The 15,863-nt window shown below is 35.7% G+C and overlaps 1 protein-coding gene and 1 long non-coding RNA gene across 4 annotated transcripts in view; one reads left to right on the top strand and one right to left on the bottom strand.

Moving 5' to 3' along the window:
• LOC103565920 (uncharacterized) overlaps positions 1–7,458 on the top strand; it is a 34,388-nt gene extending 26,930 nt beyond the window's left edge. Inside the window, exon 2 of the long non-coding RNA XR_548388.2 lies at positions 6,967–7,458. This is a non-coding gene — a long non-coding RNA (uncharacterized lncRNA). The remainder of the gene's footprint in view (positions 1–6,966) is intronic.
• The window catches only part of PTPRQ (protein tyrosine phosphatase receptor type Q), a 206,806-nt gene that overhangs the window by 3,330 nt on the left and 187,613 nt on the right, over positions 1–15,863 (bottom strand). For all 3 annotated transcript variants that reach the window (XM_070599139.1, XM_070599138.1, XM_070599140.1), the window contains exons 39-43: positions 13,919–13,995; positions 8,268–8,402; positions 7,950–8,075; positions 6,961–7,109; positions 3,539–3,674 (exon numbers count right to left, since the gene is read on the bottom strand). In XM_070599139.1, coding sequence (XP_070455240.1) covers positions 3,539–3,674; positions 6,961–7,109; positions 7,950–8,075; positions 8,268–8,402; positions 13,919–13,995 — 623 coding nt within the window. The remainder of the gene's footprint in view (positions 1–3,538; positions 3,675–6,960; positions 7,110–7,949; positions 8,076–8,267; positions 8,403–13,918; positions 13,996–15,863) is intronic.

The following is a 15,863-nucleotide window of genomic DNA, read 5'->3' as shown; positions in this document are numbered from 1 at the left end:
GTTCCTCATCTGGGGGATCATAAAACCTATGTGGTGAAGTTTAAAGGATGTAACATATGTAAAGTGCCTGACAAAAAACTAGGCAACAAAATACATTAGTTATTTTTCTTCTTCTGCCTTAGCAGTTCACCGGAGCAAATTTCAAGAACAGGGAAGGGCAGGGGCTCATCCAGATGAACCCCTTATTTGAAGCACCGATACTATCTCAGGATATTATTTCACTGCGGAGCATTTTCTCAGAAAGTTCTTTCAAAGCTCTTGGAGCTGCTATGAACTGTTTTTTGGGAGACAGTGAAAGAACTCAAAGCTCTCTCCTGGGTCTGGGTCATGGCCCTCTGGTGCATTTTACTGGTGATATTTTGCTGAGGTCTCCACCTCCCCACCCCTGCCCGAGGCTACTGTAGTATGTGCTGAGACATGAGCACTGGAATCACTCCCGAGTGTAATAGAAGAAAATAAGACACCACTCTTGTGCAAAGCAATGCTGATTTGTGAGGACTGGAGCCAAGGTGTGGTCATTTTCCTTTTTTTCATCACAGGGAAAAGACAGTAAAGAGCGTAACGCCTGGGAATGCAGTCAGGTGAAAGAGAGGTTCTGAGTACCAGCTTTCCAGCAAGGAGAGAATCCAGCAGAATCTTGTCAGCCATTGACTGCATGCTGGGCATTTACTGTACGCTTGGAGCTTTAGATACTTTCTCTTATTTAATACTGACAACCAACTTGTGAAAAGTACGACGGCTATTTTACAAAGGAGAATTAGCTCAGAAAGGTTAATTAAACAAAGTCACAGAGCCAATAATTAGCAAGGCTGGATTCTGAACTCAGTTTTCTGACTCCAAAATTCGCGTTCTTTCCATTCCCCTGCCCAACTGCAACCTTTTCCTCTGGCTGGTAAAACAGGCATAATATATGAAGTTTATAGCACATATTGAGTACTAAATTGTGTGAAATTATTAACAAGCGTTTTTGAACATAGTCTTTACAGCGTTCAGTTCCACAAAGATGCAGAGTATGGCAAAATGTTTTTCAACTTTCGTTATTTGAAGATTGACTCCAGACTCTAGAAGGAAACAGTATTCCGATCAGTCCCACCCTCTACCTTATCCAAGAGAGCCAACCAATCTCGATTAATGTCAAGAGAATCGATTGCCAGTACACGTGTATACACCCTGAGACACAGAAGGAAAGTGTTAGCTTTCTATTTATCCTTACTGTTAACTAAAAATAAGAAAGAACTTGAGTTTTAATAATGGTTAATAGCTGAATTGATAATGGAGCCCTTATAAGACCCCTGGTCAAGGACCAGCTACACAATTTTCGAGGCCCACTGCAAAGTGAAAATGTGAGTTCCCTTCCTCAAAAACTAGTAAAGATTTTTAAGACAGTGACAGCAACATTAGACCAAGCGCAAGGCCCTTTTGAGTGTGGGGACCTGTAACACAGTACAGGTTGCACACCCATGAAGCCAACCCTAGTCACAAGTCATCGCGCATTTCTGAAGTACCCTGAGGGCAGAGTGAGACGTCACTCACCGGTTCCCTTTCAGCATACAAGGGAATGCATATGGATTACGTTACCTAGTTTTACCTAACAACCACAGAACTGACTTGGCTTAAAAAGATTCCTACAAAGAGACCGTGGATTGAAAATATCATGTAAGCCCAAATGAATGACAAAATAATGGCAGGGCTGACATCCTTTGTACTCCTAGAATAATCTTGTAGCCATATATAAGGTAAAAACAGCAACAACGTAATCAGATCTGACAAAAAGATAGATTACTTTTAAAAAATTAAAAATAATTTAAAATATGTTTTTAAAGCCACTATCATAACAAAATTATCTTGTGCTAAGTATATATTTTATCTTTTAAAAATACCTAATGATAATATAAAGCCCTCACAATTAGCAAGATTTTCAAAATTATTTATTTCATGTTTTTCAATTCCTTATTTTGTATATGTTTTATAATTATATAATTCTGTAGTGTATATTTTAAAAATAAATACATATGTCTTAGAGTTGAATGCTCAAACATTTTTCCTGAAAGGGATGGAAGTCCAAAAAGTTTGGAGGTCTCTGGTCTAGAGAACCATTTCCTAAGGACATTAATGTTCATCACATGGCATTATATGTTCTGGGATCTAAAAGGGTTCAAGAATTTCACAATCATCTAAGTTTGGGAAATGTTGCCCACAAGGGCTCTGTATTTGTAACTGTCTATGCACCTGAGTATAGAGGGTCTAAGAAATTCTAAGAATCGGTTGCCCTTCTTTCTCAAACTTGTGTTAGCAGAGAACTTGCTTTCTCATACCTTTTTTTTTATCCCTAGGAACAATTCACCCTGAGCTAACATCTGCTGCCAATCTTCCTCTCTCTTTTTTTCCTTCCTCCCAAAAGCCCCAGTACATGGTTGTATAGCCTAGTTTTAAGTCCTTCTAGTCTATTCTTTGTGAGCTGCCACCACAGCATGGCTACTGACAGACAAGTTGTGTGGTTCTGGGACCAGGAAACGAACTTTAACAAATAAGCAATCAGGTCTGGCTCTGTTCTACCTTTAACAACTGTGATGACATGTGCGTTTTCTAGGACATCCCCTGGAAAATACTGTGATAGTAGATCTGTATATTTACTGTGAGAAAATCTCTATTTGTATAGCATAGAAACTCAATCCAGAGGTATAGATAGGAACACCTTGCATACCATAGTTAGACCAACTTGTGTTTGCATTTTGGTTCTGACACTTATTAGTAGTATAACCTTGGAACATCACTTTACTACTTTGGAGCATCTGCTTCCCTATTTGTAAAACTGAATCAATAGTACCCAGGCTGTTGATTAGTTTTATTGGCCCTACTTTACAAATAATGGATTAAATAAGATAATACATGTAAAGGATCTGGTATAGCACTTACAACCCACTAGACACTCAATAGGGAGTTTTAGTCTCATTACCATGATGTTGTGTGATTTTTTTAATGAAGAAAAATCCATATATTTTATAAATATTTTTGCCTCCAAACCAAAATGACAAAACAAAAAACTCCCAGTTAGTAGATAATACACTACAATAATTGTTATTAGTACTAATATGCAATAGAGATAAATATGGACAAGTGAAACATATGGAACCTCATAAATCTATATTTTAAACTTTTTCCCAATTACGACTTTTAGCATGTTTACAAAACAAATTGATTTCATTCATTTCCTAAGCTCCCCAAACTTGCTAAATACTAAAGACAAGTCAATTTTATGAATAATTTTCTATCTACCTATCTGTATAAAGAAGGCAGGATGAGCAGTCAGTGACGATGCTGAAGGATGACTGTGGTAGGTGGGCCTTAGTTCTCCTGTAATCTCCATCAGCTGTCCTCCCCAAGACCCCCCACCCCAAGGAGGTTTACAATGTGGGAAAAGAGAGTGTCTGCTATGCAAATACAGTTTCAAATCCACAGCCAACCAGATTGCTAGGACTAAGATCCTCCCACGGAGAAATTCTCGAGCTGACACTGCAGGCAGTTTGAGATCTCTTACCAGGTTTTGCACCATGCACATTCTTTCGCTTCTCAGTTCAGCTACTAGGCCATATATATCCACAAAATCATGATCGTTTATATGTTGTGTTAAGTGGTCCAGAGCAATAAAAACTCCAGTTCTTCCAACTCCAGCACTGCAGCAAAAGTGAAATCACATGAAAATTATTCAGCAAAAGCTTGTTCATGGTGATGGTGATGAAGAAAATGAGCTACGGTAGCAATAAATCCTAAACAGTTTCTTCTCTTATTTGAAGGTAGATTTCCTTTGGAGTTTCTTTGGATTTATATTGTTACCAAGGCTGTTTAGACAGGGCACGATGATTATCATTGATACTCTATCAAATATTTGAATTTTATAAGAAATAAGTTGAACATTTCCTCTTCTTTCATCATATTTTAGGAGGTAGAGTTGCAGAAGTACAGAGAAGATTTGTAAAGATCCTTGAGAATTCTTAACACCAGAAGCTTTGTATTGAACATATTTTTTGGTTATCAATAGAAATGCTAAACATAAAAATGTCAAATATTTAGCCCATCTAGCATTTCCTCCGCATCATAAGGAAAAATAGACTCTTGTGTGTTCTTTTCACTTTCTTTCCCTAGTTTTTTTTTTACTTCCTACAGATAATAAAATTGACATGCTATTTCCTTTCAAGAAATGGATTTAATACCTATGGATAGGTATGTGCCCCATAGACACTTAACTGATAAACCCAACAAGATTTATTCAGCAACTCTCATTAGAAAGATAAGTCTCTTAGGTATTTAAATAATTAATATAGAAAGTAAATCTGAAAGAAAAAAAGATTTTAAAGGTCAGCTAGTCTTGTAACTGTTACTCTGAACAACATGAAATTGGCATTCTTGGGGGTAAGAAATAGTAGAATGTCATCAATTTTCTATGATTTGATCTGAAAGAAATAGTGAGCATTACAAGATAAATCCGATTATGGTACCACATACACATAGGCCTGAACAGAGTAATCCGTCATTACATCATTCAGGACATTTTGAGCGTCAGCACTGTCCTAGGCATCCTGGGTATAGCAGTGAACAATACAAAGCTCCTGCAGTTAAACGGAACTTACATTCTTCAGGACGGAGAACGGCGGGACACAAATAAGCAAACATCCACAGAATGTACCCGGCCGTCAGAGGTGTTAGGAAGGTAGATAAATCAGGTTAAGGAGGGTGAGGGTGATAGGGTAGGCTAGGGTCATCAGAGGAGGCTTCTCTGATAATGTAACATGTGAAGAGAAACGTGAACAAGGTTAGGGAGCGCACCAGGTGGGCTCGTGGGAGAGGAGCGGCGGGAGCCCGAGGAGAAACGATCAGAGTGGGTGCGTGTTCGCGCGTTCAAAGAGCAGGAAGACGCGGGCGAAGAGAGTGCAGTGGAGAGGTGAGGGGGCCAGCGATCAGAGGATGCGCGGGTGGGGTGGATGTGGTATGCGAGAGGAAGACGAGGGTAGAGGACGAGTCCGGAGTGCCGGGACCAAGCCGAGTGGACCTGCTGTTCACCAAGACGGGGATGAGGAGGAGAAGTGAGTTTGGAGATTAAACCAAGTGTTCTGTTTTGGACACGTCAAATTTTCAGAATTTTGTGGTCATTCAGGCTGTCATGTTGAATTGGAAGTTAAATGTGGAAGTCTAAAGTTGAGGTGAGAAGTTGAGGTTGGAGATAATTTCATACACAGTATTAAAATGATACAGATTATTGTTATGAGCATACTTTTTCTTATCTCTTAACTATTTAAATCACAAGGAGAAAACTGTTCTTTTTGAGGCTTCAAGGGAGAAGGTGCTTTCCTTTTATAATGGACTTTAGTGCCAGTGGCAGTGCATATGTAAGGTACCAAGAAGCTGAAGGCAGTGACTGTCCATCAAAGACTTTCGTTATCAATGATGCCGGCTTGAAATCAATCCCTGACTTTAGAAGCAAGCTGTTATCCTATTTATACTGTATTTATATATACTACTTTGTTAAAACTTTTACATATATGAAGGGGAAATGGAATTGAGAGGGTAAGAATAAGGCTTTTACTTTTTGTTCTATATGCTTTTTAAAAAGTTCAGATATTTTATAATTAGCAAGCGTTCATGTATGACTCATAATTTAAAACATCCAAAATATTCCTGGAAAATGTAAAATCATTTAAATTACATATTGAGTTTTTCCTCTACATAACAGTAAAAATCTTAGATGAATTAATAGTTTCTTTAACTACATTAATTATAGTAAACTCCTGTTAGAAAAATTATCAATTGTTGGAATTATTATAAGTAATAATTAATTTTTTAATAATGTGGTTAAAATATAGTTACTTCAATTGTTTTTATTGTAGTAAAAGATACGTAACATAAAATTTACCATTTTAACCATATTTAAGTGCACAGTTCGGTGGCATTAAGTACATTCACGATGTTGTCCAACCATCACTGCTCTCCATTTCTAGAACTTAGTCATCATCCCAAGCAGAAGCTCTTATACTCACTGAACAATAACTCTGTATCTCTCTCTCCCCCAAGCTCCTGGAAACCACAATTCTCCTTTCTGTCTCTATTAATTTACTTATTCTAAGTATCTCATATAAGTGGAATCATAAAATAGTATATTATCACCAATTCTTTCTACAATTTGCAAATTCCAATTATTGAAGGGATTCAAGTTGACATTGATTTAGATATATGCATGTTAGAAAACAGTCATATCAATATGTCCAGAACTCTGAATTCTAAACAATCTTGAGTTTTATTTCTAAGAGTATTAAATACCAATGAAAATAACAAGGGGAAAAAAATCTCAATTTATAGTCACATTCTATTAACCATGTTCAAAGAGCTGGGTCAAAGGAAGACATTTAGTAGTTAAGTTTGTAAATATTTGGAATCATACTTGGGTTGGTCACTTAATTTGATCTTTATTTTGAGTTCATTTTCTTTTATTTACTCTTTGTAACTCAAATCTAGAAATTTGCTTTTACAAAAAAATGTTTAAATTATGATAGTAGACTAGTATCAGTTGAAATAGCGAAGGATCAGGTGTTTATTTGTAAAATTCATAAAATCCTATACACACACACACTCATGCACATCAATGATGAGCCACAATTAAAAAAACTTTAAAGGCCTTTGAGAGGCATAATCCAGTCAAGATTTCAGGAAAATTCCTGTACCAGAATACATTTTCCCTTGCATTTAGACACATTCATCACATTTTATTTCTGCCATCTAACCTTCCATAAAGCTACATCTTGGTTTGTTATAACCAGTAAAATATCTGAAAACTGCAAGCTGGAATGAATCTACATTAACATTCTGCCAGAAAATAATCAATGGTATCATAACAATAAAAAGGCCACATTGAATTTAAAGACCATTTCCACTGTTTCATATAAGGTTCTAAACATATCTTTCATATACCTGCAGTGAACAACCATAGGTGTGGTGTCATGTGCTCTGCTTGCTCGAACCAGCTTCACAAAGTGGACTAGAGGGGCACTGTTCTCAGGAACCCCGTGCTCAGGCCAAGCGGTGAAGTTACACTGTCGGACCGTCATGCAATCACCATGCTAGACAAAGCGACAGATTAAAGAAGCACGAAAATTATTTAAGTACCATGATGAAGGTTGAAGACAGCTGGGGTCCCAGCTTTTGAAGGTGATCTTTTAAAAATGACTGTTTACCAAACAGAAGAAACTGTGTTTTCATGATTTCCTGTGAGAAAGGTCTTTTATTATTGCTACAATAAAGAAAATTGCCTTTCAATATGAAGGAAAATAATAAGAAAGCTTGCAAACAGATGTTAATGTAGGGTATTTATATTCAAATGTAGTGTAGCATTTTGTAGCAGTAAAATAGTAGATTTTGAAACAATTTTGACCCAACACTTAAATAAACGCATTCACCAATTATTCAAAACACAGGTATTGAGTGTCTGATAATGTCAGAATGTATAAAGATCCTAATATCATTTTCTGTGTGTAGAGGCATTTATATAAACCTATAAAGTGGAATCCCATGTTATCTCTTCTATATTGGTTCTGGATTAAATAGAAAATCAAATTATTAGGATATAGACAGAGATGAGTGATTTGTGAAATTCCTGTTTTAAGTCAAATATTCCAGTTTCTTCATACAATAAACCTAGTGATCTAGATATTTCCTCCTTTCTCTTCCCTTGTTACCTAAGAATTTGATGTTAATTGGTTAATATAAACTTTATGATTTGAAATTAGACACAGTGATATAGTGAAATCCAATACCAATTCAAAACTGTTTTAGAAACTAATAGGAATGCATTGTTGAATATATAGGGACCGTTGCAAGGAATAGTTCTAGAAATTAATTTTACTCTAGACATTTAGAGCATTAACATTTTCTGTTATGTTCGCCCCCGCCCCTTTGTTTACCCTTTCAATTTTCAGATCTCTGATGGTCCAATCTATTTGAACATCCTCCATTAGCTTTGTAATCACTATATCTCCAAAGACGGTAACTGGTTTGTTGTCCTCTGGCCAATACTGATGGCATCTGATCTGTATTCAGAGAAAATCACCATTCATAAGCACCTTGTTATACTGATATACATCACAGTTATTGCTAGTAAGTTAAAACTGTCTTATAGATGTCCAAGTTATTGATGACTCATGGTACTGGCAGACAGTATCACACATATATTAACACAATTGTAAAATAACATTTTGTGAAAAGGTTTTCAAATAACTTACCCGCCCTTTTTCAAAACACTGTGTTAGCATTACTAATGTTTTCGCCCTGGTTTCCCACACCATTCTCCAAAAATCCCCAACTGTTCCTGGTAGTGGACCTTGAGTCGCAATAAATTCATTTGGACATAAGTAGCCCTAGAAGGATATAATTACAATACTGCATCAGTATTTACATATATATAGTTTCTAGACATATATTAGTTTATTTCCTATAAAAACCGTGTGAATTAGTACTCTTATTCTCCTCACTTAATAGATGAAGATACTGAAGCTTAGAAATGTGAAGTAATTTGCTCAAGGTCTCACAGTCTGAGTCCAGAGCCAGCTCTCTTACCCACTTGCTGTATATTTACAGGTTGTGCAGATAATTCCATACTCTTCCTCAAAGAAATTACGTATCTGCTTCAACTGTGGCATTAGTGTTTGACCTCCAGAGCTCCGAACCAAGAGTAATGTGGAGGTAATCTGAAGGTTCATTAGCTAATAGAGGACCTGAGATTTGCTCAGCTCTATTGTGATAGCTCTTGTACATTTTATACAATTCTTCTAAAACTTAGTCCACTCACCTGGAATGTAGGCATGCCACTTGAGCAATATCTGTGGATTTTTCTTAAAGAAAGGTATCATACGAATGAAAAGGGAGTGATGGAATTACATCTACTCCTAACATCAAAATATTTTAAGGAATGAAAAATAAAAGGTAACGTTTATTTTTAAATTGGAATTGTCTCAGTCGTCAGAGAATCTAGTATTATACAAGAATAATATACATTTAAAATTTCAAGGGACCCTAAAATCAAATCCAACCAGTTTGTTTTACTTTAAAGAATAATGAGGCACTTTAGGTGATTTTCCAAATCATCGTGCTAGCCAGCGACAGTCTCTGGGATAAAACATTTTGTCTCTTAAATACCCTATATGCTAAAGCATTTCAGCTTTTCCAGTCTCAGTTGAAATACCTGAATATGTAATTATTTTACATTGTAAGGGTTTTTTTGGGGGTAGGGGTTAAAGAAGTAATATACAGTCAACGTAGAGTGTTTGGAAAATTCAGAAAAACATAATAGAATATGGAATTTACCTACAATCTCACTATTCAGAATAAAACACCATAAATATTTTGGTTGACTTCTTTACAGACTTTTCTAATGTGCACATTCCTCCATTCAAATAATATTTATGAGTACCTATTATGTGCCAGGCACTGTTCTAGGTGCTGGGGATTCATCACTGATAAAAGACACTAAAATACCTCCCCTCATTTATTTTATATTTTCGTTAGGGGAAATAGACATTAAGTCTATTAAATAAGTAAATTACATAGAACTTTTTAAAGTGATAATTGCTATGAGAGAGGGTTTTTAGAAAATAGGGTATTCAGAAAAGACTCATTGGTGACATCTGAGGAAAGACTTGAAGAAGGAAAGGAGCAAGCCCCACAGGACTTCGGGGAAAAGTGTTCTATGTAGAAAGAAAGTCAAGAATAACAGTATTAAAGGAGAGATGTGTCTGGAATATTCTAAGAACAGCAAGTGGCTGGAGTGGAGTGAGGGGCACAGTAATAAACGATGATGTCAGAAGGAACAGGGCAGGGAGGATAAGGGTGCTTCAGGTCCTAGTGGGTAATTATAAGACTTTGGTCCTTACTCTGAATGATATAGAAAGCCGTTGAAAAGTTTTGAACATATAGAGTGTACGGTTTAGCAGTTTCACTCTGGTTTCTGTAAGAAGACCAGTCTATAGGGGTTTAAAGGTGAAAAGAGGAAGAGTAGTTAGAAGGTTATTGCAACAATCCAACCAAGGGGGTAGTTTGGATGATAGCAGTGGAGATGGTGAGAAACAGTAAGATCTGGATATATTTTAAAGACAGAACAAAAAGAATTGCTGATGGATTGGATATTGAAAATAAGAAAAATAGAGGAATCAATAATGAAAGGAGGATGGGGAAAACTTCAGGATGAGCAGATTTGAAGGGAAGAGCAGGAAGTCATTATGAACATATTAAACTGGAAATCCCTATTAGATATTCAAATGGGAATATCATGAAGGCAATTGGGTATATGAGTCTGGAATTCAGGAAGAATTCCAAGCTACAGGCATAAATTTGAAAGTAATCAGCACATAGATCTTACTTAAAATCATGAGAATGGATGAGATTACCAAGCAAATGGGTTTGGAAAGAAACAGTAAATTCAAGGATTGAGCTCTAGGTAAACTGAATGTTCGGTACTTGAGGAGATAAGAAAGAACCAGAGATACTAACACGGAAGAGTCAAAGCTACAGATGGAAAATCGAGAGAATGTGTCCTGGAAGCCAAATGAAGAAAGTGTTTCTTTCAAAAGTGAGGACAATTAATTGTAATTGGTCAATTATAAAATATTTCTCCTACTCATTTGCATTTCAGTTTTTCAGGGACTCAATGTCTTTGGTACTATAATTTTCTATCAAAGTGGGAACAAATCTGATGTTTCTGAAGTTATTACAGCTCAATTGCATCATCGCCTTTCATTGTTCATCTCTAATTATGGTAAAACTATCCTCAAGTTAAAGTAATTTCAGGCATCTCAGGTTGACAGGAGAGATCATTTTGAGGGTTTCGTTCTTCTTGTCCCATTATGTAATGTTCTTATTGTTAGCTCTCTTGACAACATTTCTAAATTCGTTTGTATACTTAGTGGCTGTTTACAGGCATGCAGTATCTCTTTTCCTCCCTAGCTCTCTCCCACAGTCCATCCTTCAACAAAATTTTCCAGTCTCTCATGAGTCTCAGCTTCAGGAGCACAGTTCCCAAGAACAGCCAAGGACATGGGGTGGCACTTATGTTAATCCAGTTACAGACCCTGGCCTGGAGTTTCCCAGTCTTAAAGTCCATCCCTCAGACCACCTGCTGGGCTTCTCCTTTCCCTGTCCCAGATTTCATTTTTTTGTTTTTCTATCTGAACACTAATTATTTTGTTTTCCTCCCCATCATCCTTTATAGTTGTCCTCCCTTTTCCTCTAGCTTCCAAAGAAATAGGCATCCAGAATCCATTTGTAGATGGCTTCTGTCTTTTGCCTCTGGGACAAGTGTTCATAAACTTTCAGATGGAGGTGCCATGGAACATAACTGGGGAGTAGGGGGAAATTGGGGTGTCAGATATTCTTTCTAAGGCGAAGACTGTCTAAATTTGGGAATGGAGAAGTGAGGGCCACTACAGTATCATGGCTTTGTTTATTCTCATCTGTCCTAGCATTCCAAGCAATGATTTCCCCGAAAAATGAGAGCAATATAATGTACTGCCCAGTCCAATACCAAAACGTGTCTTAAAGTGCTTTACATCTGGGCCTACTTACTCTGCAGCTTAGTAACAATTACGCATATCATGACATATGGGTCAGAGTGACTTTGTTGTAAGATTTATTATATTACAACATCACTTGATTATAGCAGAATATATATATTCAGACTCTTTAGTTTATTGCTTATGCTGCTTTATCATCTTCTCCTGGTTGTCTCCTGACAACGTATATGATGTCAGAAGGAACAGGGCAGTATAATAATTTAGAGGGAACAACGGAGATTCATGAATATTCCCTTGCTTATGTCATCAGTGTGGTTCACTTACACTTGCTAAAACTGTCTGGTTTCCTTCCTAATCATATTCGTATCCTATACTGTCACCCCATATCTAGTTTAACATTAGAAGATGTGTGCTATTCATTTGTATCTACTTGCTGGTGAATAAAAAATGGTACAAATCAACAGGTAACTGATACAACCATTTGCCCTTGTCCTGTTCTATGATATCACAAAACATATGATCATTGGAGCATTGATTAAATTTAAATATATAAAGGCACATATGCATAAGATGTAAAGCAAAGTAAAACATGCTGTAGAGTTTAGGCTAAAATGAAAATTAGTAAGCACAAAATTTCACTGATGTCTTTAGAAAAGAACTACATTTTCAAGGGAATCAATCATTTGATAAATGAATAAAGTATGTTATCACAATAGTAAATTCATGTGCTTTTCTTTTCAATACAGATTTAAAGTTCTAGCATAAAAATAGGATGGAATTCAAAGGATGCCTTAACTTCTCCTACCACCCTCGCCACTTCTCCTATTAAGAAACCTTAAATTCTCCCATTATTCACTCTTTGCACAATAAGACTCAATATAAGATTGTAATTTTGGAGTAACTATCAATCAACATAGAATTTAGGAGTGAATTCTTTTTTCCTGCCTCTTAACAGAGGCTTGGAGGGAATGGGACTCAGGACAGCTATGTTGATGTTGGTGAAAGAATGAGCATCACATAAGCAGAGCCCCAATGGGATCAAAGGAAATGGCAGGCCTGAGTGACAAGACCTATGAATGAGAAAAGAATAAAAGGCCTATGGGAGTGTGGGCAGCAGAGGAAATCCTCAAGTATCTATAATGTCACCATAACAAATATGATTAACCTCGCTATGTATTAGAATTGAAGACAGTGGGAGAAAATATATGGGAACATATCTCATATTAAAAAATCAACTGTGTATTAGAGTTATTCAGAAATAGAATCATTTGCCTTAGGAGGAAGTGAAGAATCAATGCCAAGAGAGGATAACATCTAATTATTGGGAATTTTTTAGAAAGAGTTCTAAGGTGAACAGTTGAATTACATAACCATAAGGGCAATTCCTACTCTGAGATTCCATAATTGTGTCAACCCAAGTGGAGGCCTTGGGTGCATATAAAGTTTCTATGTACCTATGATAGTGATAAGCATTGAGAGAACGAAAGAGCTGTGGAGAAGGAGAGATCCCTAAAACAATTTAGTTTCATTTAATTTTCAACCCAATTCAGCAAGCATTTATTATCTGTGATGTGCAAGATAGTACACCGGGTATGTCATCATTCCCCCCATGTTGGTTCATTCAAGGTATGTTTACTGAGTAGCTACAACTGAGTTCACATTCTACAAGTAGCTGAGGATAGAAAGAAGAACATGACATCATAGTCCTCTTGAAGAATGGCAAATCTAGAAGGAAAGAAGAGCATAACAGATTTTTATATTGTATGGACATGGACATGACTGCCCATTTGACTAACATTTTTTTGAAAGAGAGATTGACAGCCCTCATTGTAATAGAGAATACATTGACAAAACATATGAAATACTGGGAAGACCAGAGGATATGGAGCCTGGAGTTGGACATCTACCACTTATTAGTGAAATGGTTGTTAGTCGGTTGCAATTCTATTAGGAGCCTCCATTTCCCCATCTATAAAATGAGGATACTTAGTGGTGGTGTAAGGAACTGGCACTTTAAGATCTGTAGAGGTTGCAATGAATTTGCTGTTTTAAACAGTTGGAAGAGTAATATAATTTTCATATTTATGTTTTATAAAAATATAAAATAGGGTCCAGCTTGGTGGCACAGTGATTAAGTTCAGTGCACCTGCTTCAGTGGCCCGGGGTTTGAGGGTTCAGATCCTGTGCACGGAACTACACCACTCATCAAGCCATGCTGTGGTGGAGACCCACAAACAAAATAGAGCAAGATTGGCACAGATGTTAGCTCAGGGCCAATCTTCCTCAAACAAGAAAAGATGAGGATTGGCAACAGAAGTTAGCTCAGGGCCAATCTTCCTCAAAAAATAAAATTAAATATAGCAACTTACAGAAACATAGCTGGCATTAATATAATCTGATCCTGGAATACTAGCATCAGCTATCAGCTTCACTCTGTTATTATTATCTAGAAGAAAATATAAGAAATCAATGCCAAATCACTTTTTAAATTGCCGTTACTTCTTTACAATTAAAATAATACAAAGGAGTTCATGATATAACATCCAACATTACATATGAGTGTAAAATTAGACATTCCCTCTTATCCCATATTTTCTCTACCCAGAGACAACGACTATTAATATGTTCTGGTGTATATTTCCAGAGTTTTCTATACATATACATAGCAAATTAACCATAAACCGGATGATATACCCTCTATTCTGCAAATTGCTTTTTTCACTTACCTATATCTTTCCATATCAGCATAAGCAAAGATACCCAGCTCATTATTTTAAAAAGTCATGTAGTATTTCATTGTTTGAATATAACATACTTATTCAACTCTTTATGAGGACTTACATTCATCTGATGTTGTTGTTATAAAATGACGAATAAACATAAACAAACTTTTTGTATATTTTGGAGTGTATTTGTGGAATATACTACCAGTAGTAAAATTCCCAAATTAAATTGTGTATTTCAAATTTTGAAAGATATTACTAAATTGTTCTCTAATTATATTAATTCATACTCTGAACAAAAGTGCTTGAACAATTCTGTTTCCTCTTATTTTCACTACCACAAGATAGTATTAAACATTTTAACTAATGATTTTTTGATAGATACAAATTGATGTGTCATAGTATTTATTTTGATTTTCTTAAATATGAGTGAAAATTAGCTGCTTTGCTTGTTTATTGGTCATTTTAAATAAATTTTCTATCAACTGCCTTTTCATATTATAACATTTTTCTGTTTTTAAAACTGTTTTATACTAAAAAAGGTTATATGTAGGCTTTTTGTCATATGTATGAATATTTTCTTCTTGGTCTGTCGTTTGTCTTTGACTTTATCGAGCAATCTAGCTAGCTGGCTATCTTGCCATACATAAAATTTATATTTCTTTATAATCAAATTTCTCATTATTTTTCATTATAGCTTCTTGTGTCATTCATACAAAAGTGTTTGTTACCAATATTCTTATTTTCACAAATTCATTCATAGTTTCTTCTGGAACTTTAATGGATTCTGCTTTTGTTTTAAGTATTTCAATATTTGATCCATTGTTTTTGTTTTGTTTTGTTTACGGAATGAAGTAAAATCTTTTATTGTTTGCTTGTTCATTGCCAATTAGAACCACAAACAGTTTCAGTTTTTTAAAATTCCATCCTTCCCCTCATTCAAAACACCACTTTTACCATACACTAGCTTTCTCTATGTATTTAGGTCTATTTCGGGACTGTTATTCTCTTCCATTAACTTATCTGCATATTCTTTCTTTAATACCAAACTTTTAATTATTACTCTTTACAATATTTTAAGATCAGGTAAAATCAGATACCCCCCATCCTTTGTTTTTCTTCAAAGCATTAAAAATTATTATTCCCTGAGAATTTTTACCAAGTTAGTATTATAATTGCAATATCCAGTGCTAATTTTAACTAGACATGGAAATGATATAAAATATCTATGACTCCTTAATTATTTTGAAAGTTTTTTTTCTTTTAACCTCAATAGGAAGGCACTCGTTAGTGGAGGAAGAATTGGCAAATGGGTTTGCGATGAATTTCAGATGATCTATCATATGGCTTTGGGTGAGCTGCTTGACTTCTCTGCTCCTTTGTTACCGCAGCTGTAGCAGGTAGCTACACTGTTTATTTTGTAGAATCCTCTTGAGGAAAACTTATATAAAAACTTATAGTAAGCACTCAATACATGTTCTCAGGTTCATAAAACTTAAGCACATGTAGTATGTTAAAATGACTTAGCTGTACTGTTAGTAATTATAATGCCCTCCCCATGTGCTTAACTTTAGAGATAGGGAATGTTTAA

The sequence above is a fragment of the Equus przewalskii genome, chromosome 29 (assembly GCF_037783145.1).
Source record: "Equus przewalskii isolate Varuska chromosome 29, EquPr2, whole genome shotgun sequence".
Taxonomy (NCBI): domain Eukaryota; kingdom Metazoa; phylum Chordata; class Mammalia; order Perissodactyla; family Equidae; genus Equus; species Equus przewalskii.
This window is presented reverse-complemented; position numbering and strand designations above follow the sequence as displayed.